Source organism: Coenobita brevimanus, chromosome 23 (assembly GCF_032717465.1).
Source record: "Coenobita brevimanus isolate Jiangsu-jjx chromosome 23, ASM3271746v2, whole genome shotgun sequence".
NCBI classification, from domain to species: domain Eukaryota; kingdom Metazoa; phylum Arthropoda; class Malacostraca; order Decapoda; family Coenobitidae; genus Coenobita; species Coenobita brevimanus.
The window spans coordinates 61,566,359-61,578,821 of NC_136976.1; the positions used below are offsets into that span (position 1 = coordinate 61,566,359).

General features: G+C 39.7%; 1 protein-coding gene across 1 annotated transcript in view; it reads left to right on the top strand.

Moving 5' to 3' along the window:
• Positions 1-12,463, top strand: part of LOC145392990 (fat-like cadherin-related tumor suppressor homolog) — a 569,943-nt gene that overhangs the window by 214,190 nt on the left and 343,290 nt on the right. Inside the window, exon 4 of the mRNA XM_080267295.1 lies at positions 5,937-6,138. Coding sequence (XP_080123421.1) covers positions 5,937-6,138 — 202 coding nt within the window. The remainder of the gene's footprint in view (positions 1-5,936; positions 6,139-12,463) is intronic.

A 12,463-nucleotide genomic window follows, 5' to 3' on the forward strand; every position in this document is an offset into this window, starting at 1 on the left:
AGGAAGAATTCTGCCACCGTATTCCCTGCGTGTCGTAAAAGGCGACCAAAAGGGACGGGATGAGGGGACTAGGGACACCCTTCTCTGTATGTTTGGTTCTTACAGTGAGGCAGGGCATAGAAAGGGAAGGAGGATTGAGTTATCCCCGAACCCTGAAGAGTGGGTCTATGAATGTGCTTGGATGCAGTACGATTGAGGCTAAGAAGGACGAGATTAGAAGAATGTTTATGAGAAGAAAGTCGGATGTGTTAGCTGTGAGTGAAACAAAGATAATAGGGAAAAATGAATCTAAGCTTGGAAATGTGACTGGAAGGTTGTCAGGTGTTGATAGAAGAAGAGCGAGAAAACGAGTGGTCTTGTTAGTGAGCCCAGAAGTGCAGCTCTATGTGATTGAATGGAAGGAGGTGTCATCGAGACTGATGTGAATGAAAACGAAATTTGGACGTGAGTTGTGGGTATTTATGGGTGCATATGGGCCTGGTAGTGAGTGAGATGAAGAAGAGAGGGAGCCATTCTGGATGATGTTGATGAGCAAATGTGAATGTGGTAATGATGAGAGATCTGAATGCTAGATTGGGAAATGTAGCAGTTGAAGGTGTCATTGGCATGCATGGTGTGCCTGGTAGAAATGGTAAAGGGGGAAGAATGATAGGGATTTGTGTTGAGCGAGCGATGGTGATTGGAAATACTGAACCCTGTCTGAGATGAAAGATATAAGTATACACAAGTGCTCGTGGGCCCTTCGGGCCCGGCTCTCACGTTTATGTGCTGTTCTAGTGTAACGTTGTCACTTGGAGTTTTTGCAGCTAACCAATTGATCGTGTTATTTGCAGCTTCGGGAATGGAACTTAAGTTGTCTGAATGCAAGTCCGAAATACTTTAGTTGTACCTCTGGGCAAAAACTTCTACGGAGATCCTATGCCGGGCTCCGGGAGCAGCGTTTTTTGGTCAAAATGTGATTGCTCATTAAATACAGTAAAAGTTTTTCAATCGTGATAGAATCAATTTTTTTTTTTATCAGCGATTTTTTTGCGATTTTTGTGCCAATTTTGGTGCGATTTGAATGTGTAGTTTCGGCTGCCCAAAACACACACACACACACACACACACACACACACACACACACACACACACACACACACACACACACACACACACACACACACACGCGCGCGCGCGCGCGCGCGGCTACTGCTATAGTATATTAGATGGGTGAGACAGAAGGGTGGAAGGGTTGACACAGCATTGATGAACTGTGTGATTGTGTCCAGGAGAGGAAGATTGTTAGATGTGAGAGTTTTGAGAGGGGAGGGTGGAGATATGTCTGAACACTGTCTGGTGGAGGGAAAGCTGAGAGCAGGTATGAGGTGAGTGAGAGCTGGGTGTGGCAGGGAGGTTTTGAAAGTGAGTGAGTTGGACAAAACAGAAAGAGAAAATGGCGGTTTAAAGGAGGAATGGCAGTTGTTTCAGAGTGCTATGGTGGGATATGCGGAAGAGGTTGTGGTTTAAGACGAGTGTATGGTGGTGTAAGAAAGGAAGTGAATGGTGGTGCGAGGAAGTATGGCTTTAGCTGAGAAGAGACATGCATATGAAGTGTGGCTGCAGAGGAAGGATGAGGTGTCATATGAAAGGTAAAAGGAAAAGAGGAATAGGGCGAGAAGGGCTGTATGTCAGCAGATGAGAGGTGGGATAGGCTACCAAGAGGCAATTTTATTCAAGTTATGATGGCTTTCTGTTGGTGGACGAATAGTAAAGACCCCTCTACTTTGAAAACTGTCTTGAGAGCTGAATAAAATCATGTGGAGATAGCAAGATTAGTATTTACACACTGGAACTGAGGGTGTTAAATGTGACCGCCAAAACAATTAAAAGGGCAACAAATCACGTAACATCAATCTCTCTCTCTCTCTCTCTCTCTCTCTCTCTCTCTCTCTCTCTCTCTCTCTCTCTCTCTCTCTCCTCATCCCGCCTCCCTCCCTTCTTCCGAACTACCCCTCCCCTATCAGTCCTTTCCTCCTATCCTTCCTCCTAATTCACCCCATATCCTTTCCCTCGCTCTGCCCCCTCCCGTGCTCCCTCACCTCTACTCTCAGTATCTCCCTCTCTCCTCTCCGTCCACTTCTCCCTCTCCATCCACTTCTCCCTCCCCGTACTCGTGCCTCGGCCAAGCCTTTAATAACGTTAAAGAGCGTGAGAACACACACACACACACACACACACACACACACACACACACACACACACACACACACACACACACACACACACACACACACACACACACACACACACACACACACACACACACACACACACACACACACACACACACACACACACACACACACACACACACACACACACGATAAGCTGTCTCTGGCGAGCACACAGTCAGACATACACGATAGACTTGACTGTACGTCTAAAACACACACACACACACACACACACACACACACACACACACACACACACACACACACACACACGATAGGCTGTCCGTGTAGAGAGCACACAGTCAGACATATACAATAGACTTGACTGTGCGTCTCACACACACACACACACACACACACACACACACACACACACACACACACACACACACACACACACACACACACACACGAATCCTCCGTGTGATATATATTTAATTAAAACCCGCTAATGACTTCGTAGTAATTAATTTCGTCACATTAGGCTGGGATGAGATCGTAATCACCTAATCCTGTCCTACGCAGGGATTTAATTATGGTCAGCCCAGACGATTTTATTCAGCTTAGAAAAAACGTTTAGTAATAATGATGGTGAATGATGGTGGTTGTGTTAGTTGTTACATTTCACTAAGATGACCTATTCTCGATTATCTTATACCGTTAGTTGATTGTATGCAGACAGTGGTTTCTGATTTGATGGGATTACAGATAGATATCATTAACTCCTTCGCTATTTAGGTGCTCTCTCGTTTCCTCTTATTCTGTGACGTGATTTTTTTTTTTTTTGTACTGTCTTGCTACTTTCAATCTACTTTATTCATTTAGGCAAGATTTGTTCCTATTATTAACGTATTCATAAAGGCTATACTTACTTATACTCCATCATTCGAAAAGTGTATTCCGAGCTGAAGAACTCCCTCAGGGGATAGAAGAAATAAAACTGATTATCACTGGACTGAAGGAATTACACTGAATGAAATTGTCTGGTAATAACAGTAATAAAGTGTAAGTTACGTCCAAGAACTGAAAAGGTTAAGGTTACTCTCAGATGGTTTTATAATTTAGCAAAACTCCATACCTGATGATGATGTGCTATTGTTGTTGTTGTTGTTGTGGTGGTGGTGGTGGTGGTGGTACTGTAGCCTCTGGTGTACGTAGATTGCTTTAATGATTCTCTCTCTCTCTCTCTCTCTCTCTCTCTCTCTCTCTCTCTCTCTCTCACACACACACACACACACACACACACACACACACACACACACACACACACACACACACACACACACACACACACACACACACACACACACACACACGCATGAATTTATCCCTAACAGCACTCACACTCAGTCTCCACCGTAGTTCCATTTAGGTACTGGATCGTAGTTAACGATTTTCTTCATCTGATGGTTGTTTCACCTGGCGAAAGGATTAACGCGTTCAGGCAGAGGACGTAATTAGTTAATTTTTCTTGCTTCCATGTGATTTTTTTTTCGGCATAGGAGAGCCCCCTAGTAGAAAGCAAGTTAATGATAGCTAGTCACATATCTAACCCCTAAGAGTCTGACTGGCTATCCCAAACGCATAATACAATCGTCAAGAGGTCGGATGACTGATGAGAAAACAACGTCACCAATTTGAATGGCTTAATTATTTCAACTAGAGGACCTCATTTTGATATATTTTGCTGATGTTAGACGATTCTGTTCAGTTTAGAAGTGCCTCGTAGTGCGGGAGGGTCCTCTATAAGGGTTAATGGAGGCTATATCTCACCGTCCAGTTTGAATTTTCTCTTACCTGAATATAATGCCGAAAGATAGTGAGAATAAAATGAAACAAAAACTCCTAAGTTAAGGGGATAAAATGAAAACACAGGGCGAGAGGTGAACATGATATCGAGCGTTTGTTTTAACCTGACGGATCCTTAACCCCTCTCAGTTCCGTTGATGACCAGGTGTAGTCAGACTGGAGGGCCGATTTAGGCAGCGACCAAGTAGAATCATGCCTGCCTCATAACTAAGGCTTATCGAAGTTCAAATAGCCTAAGCATAGTATTCAGGTTGTGGGAGTGGCACAGTTTCATCAGGTGAAAACAACTGACGGGCAACCCAGTTTACATGACCTCCACACAGCCAGCTGGAGTTGCATAAAAATTATAAGATAGCAGAATATCGCTGCCACCACTCTGCGAACCGTCCATTATCAAAATCTTCTTTACCTCAACCTGTTCCTGGATTACATATTACTTGTTTGTGTGTGAGACAAGACTGGAGCTTAGCAAAATTTAAATGGAATTACTCGAGCAGCAGATACATTTTTTTTTTAAATCCATAATGTGAGGAAATAAATGATTTCGCGGTAAATATCGGTTTCAGTAATATGGACCAGTTACATCATTTTTTGGTTAGGTTATGTCCATTAGGTCTGGTTTGTATGGCTTATCTCTTTGCGCTGCAAAGTCCGTGGATTTAATGCCATGTCCATGGCTCTTCATTATGGGAAGTGATATGCCACCCATAATCAATCTTAGTTAACTGCAAATTGGTGTAACCCAACTGCGACTCCAACTTCCTTACATCCTCATTTGCTTTGTGGTCTTCGCCATAATCCATTCTCCACGATGATGCCTTTTGTGTTATATTCTTAACTGTCTGACGATTTGTCCAACATTCAGGGAATCCTCTTGTAAGAAAGGTGTTAGAAACTACGAATGCCTAACCCGTCAGCACCGTGGCATCTTTTTGGCAATTGTTTGTGATGCCGTCAGTTATTATATTTTTCTTAGTGAACCCTCATAGCTTCGGTTAATAGTACTGACGATGAAGTGGAATGCACTCTGATATTTAAAAGACAAATACTGATCTGTGACCTGTTGATGACCGTCGGCATTATATTATTGCATGTCACCAAAAATTTATTCAGTAACTAGAACCATTGATCAAAAATTTTTGGGCTACAACAGATTCATGTAAATGAGTACATATGTCTGTGTGTATTGTCTGTGAATCTGTGTGTATTGTCTATGAAGAAATTTAAAAAATTCCTTCCCGATGAAGATTTCGAGACCTAAATGGAGAACATGTCCGGGAAAATACGAACATATGGCAACCTGAGGTTATTAAGCTTTCAGTTTGTAATGATGGAAGGCATTGCTTCTATACGATGCCTGTCATCTGTGGAAATTTTGATGAGTAACATGAAGAAAACAGAACCAGCAGCTTTAGAGTGCCCTATACTTCCGGAGTTTCTCAAGCTTAAGATACCCATAAGATTGCTTGTTTATACATTTTCTTCTCTCGTACAGCAAGCAAGTACGACAACCAAGGCAAAATGAATATTAAAGAATGAAAAAAGAAGAAAAGCGAATTTTTATACTAATTATCTCCTCTAGAGACTTTCTTCTTTTTATAGTTAAAATCCTGTATAAATACAAACCTTGGTAGGTATCACTGACACCCAGTATAATTATGCATTCTTTCATATCCACATTTCAAATTTGTATCTTGTTTTCCCTTTCACAGGTGTACGTAAAGTTGGCGGATTTTATAGTTAAAATCCTTTATAAATACAAACCTTGGTAGGTATCACTGACATCCAGCATAATTACTGTATGCTTTTTCTCATATCCAAACTTCAAACGTATATCCTGTTTTCTCTTTCATAGGTGTATGGAAAGTTGGTGGATTTTCAAACGCATATTTCTTGTTTTCTCCTTCATAGGTGTACGTGAAGGTGGTGGATGTGAACGACCATCGTCCGCTCAGCTCGTGGCCCGTGTACTGGCCTGGCGTGGCGGAGAACTCGCCACCGGACACCTTTGTCGTAACCGTAAAGGCCACCGACCCGGATCCGAACGCCAACATCACCTACGCCATCACGTCGGGAAATCCTCAGTCTCTCTTCACCATCGATTCCAATTCGGGTAAGTTTCCATTTGTTTCTGCATTATATTTGGATTCTGGAAGCGTGTTTTTGAGCTGGATACTATGATTTTTGTTTCATTTAATGTTATCATTATTACATCAATTCGTGCAATCCTCAATCGCTTTTCGCCGGCGATAAAGATTCAGGTAAGTTTCCATTTCCCTTCGTATTAGATTTAGGATTTTTTTTTTTCATTGCACACTCTCTACTTTTTGTTTCGTCTGTTATTATTATTATTATTATTAGTTTCCTGTACACCAGGAAACAATTTACCACGCTGGGTGGTAACGATAGAATCAAATTATAGCGCCAGGTGGTTTAGTGGGTAATGAAGGCGCTCGAATCGGATTAATCCTGTGTAGGTTTATATCAAAGGGGTGATTGTGGTTTATTGCTCACGTAATGCTACTCAGAGGTGAGTGAGACTAGTCACTCATCTTAAATGTCAGGACCAACTTTCCTAGCCCCGTGATCCTACGCTCCTCATTGGGCGGCATAGGACTGGATGATGGATGGATGGATTAATAGTGGTAGTAGTAGTAGTAGTAGTGATAGTAGCAGTAGCAGTAGTTGTAATACCTACATCGTCAGTTTAAAAACTCCTCAATCGCTCTTTACTGTCAGTGTCAATCCTTTTTTTTTTTTTTTTTTCCCACCAAAAGCGTACTTCTGAACTGAAGACTAAGCATATTGTTTCATAAGGCTGGCAGTCCTGCTTCTCTCTTAACCAACGATGCCAGTTTATTAAATATTCCTTCCTTCATTCATTCATTCACTCATTCATTCATTCATTCATTTTTATTAGTAGCGCCTCCTTCGACCACTGAACATTTTTTTGTACTACACAAGTATTTTTATACCACGATTTATTTTCAGTATCATCAAACCATAGTAGATTTTCACCATGTAAATTTATGTACTTATTTTTAAATATATTTTCGATTATAGAATTGTCTAGGCACGAGTGGCAGCACAGATCTGAGAGGGGGGGAGCGGAGCGTGGGCATACCTCGCCCCATTTTCGGCAGACCAGAGATTACTTACAGTAAAAGCACTATGCCATTTACCAAAATATTTGTAATGAATATCCCACATATATGTCAGAATCATTTAAATGAAAAGAAAGTTTTGAGAAACTTGATAATGAGAACATGAATTCAGACGAAGTAATTCAGCTGAGAATCACGCCTCTCCCCCACCCCCCCACCTTCGCAAAGTGCTAGATCCAACACTGAAAGGTTTAATATGTAATCGATGGGAACACTTGCATGCGTACTACCACCATTACCCCATTTGCTGCGGCATGCTTTCCTGAACTGAATATAATCGTCTGTAATCAGCCAAAACAAAGTACAGCAGAGTTTTCACGAGCCAGTGGTCGTACTGTAGTCAGAATATATATATATATATATATATATATATATATATATATATATATATATATATATATATATATCAGGTCGTAACTAGATAGGCTTTTATACTCTTTTGCCATGAGTTTTCACGAGCCAATGGTCGTACTGTAGTCAGATTATATATATATATATATATATATATATATATATATATATATATATATATATATAAGGTCGTAACTAGATAGGCTTTTATACTCTTTTGCCATGAGTTTTCACTAGCCAATGGTCGTACTGTAGTCAGTATATATATATATATATATATATATATATATATATATATATATATATATATATATATATATATATATATATATCAGTCGTTTGAGTGTCAACTGCAGGACCAGCCTATCCCAACCGAAGTGGGGACAATACAGCCTATGTATCTCTACCAAGGTTGTTTAGTAGAAATTGTATGTACTGTAGGGTTAGAAGTGTTTGTAAGTGTGAGTGTAGTGTTGGAGTGGCTTTGGATGTGTGTGTGTAGGCTGTGAACCAAGCGTAATCGGCCCGCGCAAGCCAACTGGGTGCAAGCATACTTCATAGTACGCGACACTAGTTCAACCACAGCATCCCTTATGTCCGCCAAACAGTACGTGGTCGGAAGAACGCTCCCAAAGTTTATTACCCTGGCGGGATACGAACCCTCGTTCTCCCATGTACAAACACCACATATACTGTATATATATATATATATATATATATATATATATATATATATATATATATATATATATATATATATATATACAGTATATGTGGTAATATATATACAGTATGTATACACATATACTGTATACACACACACACACACACACACACACACATATATATATATATATATATATATATATATATATGTGTGTGTGTGTGTGTGTGTGTGGGTGTGTGTGAGAGAGAGAGAGAGAGATACAGTATATATATATATATATATATATATATATATATATATATACAGTATATATATATATATATATATATATATATATATATATATATATATATAAAATCCAATCCTACATTGCCCCATGAGGAGCGTAGGAGCCCGTGGTTAGGCAAGTTGGTCCTGACATTTAAGTACATATATATATATATATATATATATATATATATATATATATATATATATATATCCATCATCCAATCCTACATTGCCCCATGAGGAGCGTAGGAGCCCGTGGTTAGGCAAGTTGGTCCTGACATTTAAGTATATATATATATATATGGTCAGGACATCTATAGTACTGTATTCTTTTACAGGCAACGCCAAACAATTTTATTCAGCTGAGAGTGAGTCATGAGATCCTGAGGGTGTCACCGCTGCAACCATTAACCCTTTCACATTCAGACCAGCTCAAGTATTCAGTTCCAGTTAATGCCAAGTGAAATGTATTAAGATTCGGCCGAGTCATTTTACTGTGAGAGAATGAGGTTGCTAATTTTCTACCTGGCCGACCATGTGAGAATGTCGGCATGCGTATGTAGTCAGCCGAATAATTTTTGATACCACTTTAATGCTATTTTCTCGTATTCATATTATTGGTGTGTTGGCAAGTAGTTAATATTAACACTGAGGCTCTTATGGCTCGGTTTCAGCAGAATAAAACTAACTTAAAATAGAATATTAAAGTTGTCCCACCCATGAGAGGGTTAATGATGCCAGAAGTAATATTCTCGGGCTTTTATACGTACTCTCAGATGAATAAAATCATTAGAGTTAGCAGGAATAGAATACTAGAGTTGTCCCGACCGTGAGTGAATAGCTTTTAGAGGTAGATTAATGGAATTTTCTGTTTATTTGTTTTACAATAACAACAGAGGAAGGAAAACCAAAGAATAAAAAAAAGATATTCCATACACCAGATTACAGGTGTCCATAATTCATAAAAAAAATCTTTAACAGTCAGACTTGAACAGCTGTAGGTTGAAGTTTGGAGGGAAACCACTCTGGGGAAGAGAGTTCCAAAGAGATGCAGTTCGGGGACTAAAATAATTCTGATATGCAGAAGTTGTGGAATATGGCAGTGTGACAGTCTAGTCATGATCCTTACCAGATGCCTGTGTAGCACAGGGGATGACGTGGAGAGGTGGCACAATGAATGCAACTTCTGAGCATTTGCCATAAAAGTATCTGTAAAATAATGCAAGGGAGACAGCATTCCTTCTTAGATGTAGGGAAGGTAGTTCATTTATAATAGTTGGGTTATTAATAATTCTAATAGCATTGTTCTGAATTTTGTCCAGGTGTTTTAGTGCAACCTCTCCACATACATTCCACATGGGTGAACAATATTGCATTTGCAGCACATATCAGTGATAATGAAGAACCGTCACACTGGGGGCATTATTCATATGTTTTCATGAGATTTAATTAGCTGTGTACAAGATTACTTTTACTTTTCATTCATACTGTAGCTATCACTTAATAGAGTGGGACAATAAAGTTGAAAGTGCCACAATTTTTTAAATTAATATTTCACTGGCATGGAGGCTTCTTCATCGTAAATATTGGTTGGGATCCATCACAGCGTAAATACGGCCTCCGATGGATTTTGTGACGTCACATTGGGTCACAGGCTTATTATTGCTGGCTGCAGGGCCTTTATAATACCTCTTCTTCAGCTGTTTATTTGCTTCTTCTTAATCCTCTCTTATATGTTATTTATGCAGTTTATGACGCTATTAGAAAGGTGTAAATAGCATACAAAAACATGTTAAGGTGAATTATGAAAAATTATTCACAAAGGAAGTAGTGCTGCGAAGTCACCCATGACAACGAGAATACGTACTATTCCCGGAGGGACCACGCCACTAGAATTAATGTGCACGGCAAACGCTAATGCTATTGACCCGAGCTTTACACAAATTAATTATGAATATTAAGCAGTTAAGAGCTCCAGTGATTACACGACTAATCCAATTTAATGGAGACAAATTACACGTTGCATTGTTTTATTACGGTCAGGGCTATTTGGGAGGATTCGGCGCTGTTATGGGGATGGTATTAATAGTACGGTACCTAGGTTACAGTAAGCTACTTAATAATAATAATAATAATAATAATAATAATAATGTGAAAAATCTGAAGCTATAAATTAGTAATCAGCAGACTTATGCACTACGCGCTGTTTGTTTTTCCATGATCACCCTTCCAGTTTTTTTTCTTTTCTTTTTTTCTCTAACCTAACTTATCCTATCCTATTCTAACCTGACGTAATATTAACCTAACTGACTAACAAACTAACCCAACCGGATGCTAAGAAAACCACCCAAACGTAACCTAGATTTTCCTTGATTAAAAAGTGCAAAAGTGGTACACAGAAAGGAAATCAGCGACCTGGGCCCGTATTCTGGTAGGTTTAGGAAGCTCCCTTCACCTCTTGCTCATTGATATATATTACGACTAATACCTTATGCCGCATTTTCTTAAGCTAGGGGCGCTGGAACAGAAGTAAACAAAAGGAGTGTTCTCAGAAAACACGCAAAGTCTGCATGCGGTGCCGGCAGGCGTCATCCCTCAGGCAAAATTTCTTAAGGTTATCCTTGCACTCGCAATTAAAATCAGATGGAAGATAGCACTAGTAAATACTAAATATTTTATTGTTCTTGGTGTAATCTGCGCACTGCGAGAAAAATATGAACTGCAAACCGAAAAAGAACCGAAAATGAGTGAGCTGCAGTGTGCGTGTTGGGGCAAAAATTGCATTTTAAGCTCTGTTATTACACGTATCTGAAACAGATTATATAATATATATTCAGCTGCATGACTGTCTTTTTTCCCTTCTGTATCGGCGTTGCTGACTGATTGCAGCTGGTGATGACGTCATTATATTTTGTTCACTAATGTTCGATTTTCCTCGGCTTTTTGTGATGGTGGAGGGCCTTGGATCGAACAAAACTGAGAGGCATGTCTACTTTCTCAGTTTTGTTCAGCTTTGTTCGACTTCGTTCCCTTCTGTTCCACGATCCGACGCTCAAGAAAATTCAGTATTTATATTCTCCTGTGGTATTTATATGTATCAAATATCAAAGCACATTGCATAAACAACATACAACATAATAATGATGTGCAGTGTTCAGAAGTATGGCATTACGGGAGAAGTGTTAGGAAGCTTCTTTAACCGACGAGGATACAACTGGCAGGATTGGGATACACAAACTCACTCAAGATCAGTTCCTCCTCGTAAGTCGGTTTTTTTTTTATATGCAGGAGGGACAAGGAGGCTGTAGAGTCTTCCTATTTGTCCTGTTCTAACTTCATAAATAAAAACTACAGCAGGAGCGGAGTGCTAAATCTTCCCTTGTTCTTTCTGCAAAACCGTATCTTAAGTTACGACGGGGAATCAGTCATAGTTATGTTCGAGAATCCCACCTTCGGGCCCGTATTCTCATTGGATAAAGAGTTTCCATGGCACTTCTTCCTTACCATTTGTTTCTATATCTGATACGTTCATATATTCTTGTATGCTGTTTAAACCCTCTACTGCACGGAAACCAGAAAGACATTAATTATTACAATATATTTTTACATGCCGTTTATGCACTGTCAGTAATATTCAAGATAAATCGATAAGACAGACAGGTATTGGAAAATCCTCCTAAACTCACCAGATTACGACTCGAGCTCCGCAAACAGCACATATCTCAGCACCGTATTCCAAGTGGCTTGAGGGAATCCGTAGCACCTCCTCCTCTGCGATTTATTTTCTGAAGTCTGTTACACTTTAAAATTTTCTCCTTTGTTGTTTTTACCCTTTTCATAACGGCAGATTTGAACCAATAACATGTTAGAGGATACCGAGGAGTGATAATTTCTGCAGTATACACCGCAAAGGAAGATGTGTTGCGAAATCAACAATGCCACTTAAAATACGCCCCTTAACCCCTTGTAACCGGTGACGTCGTTTA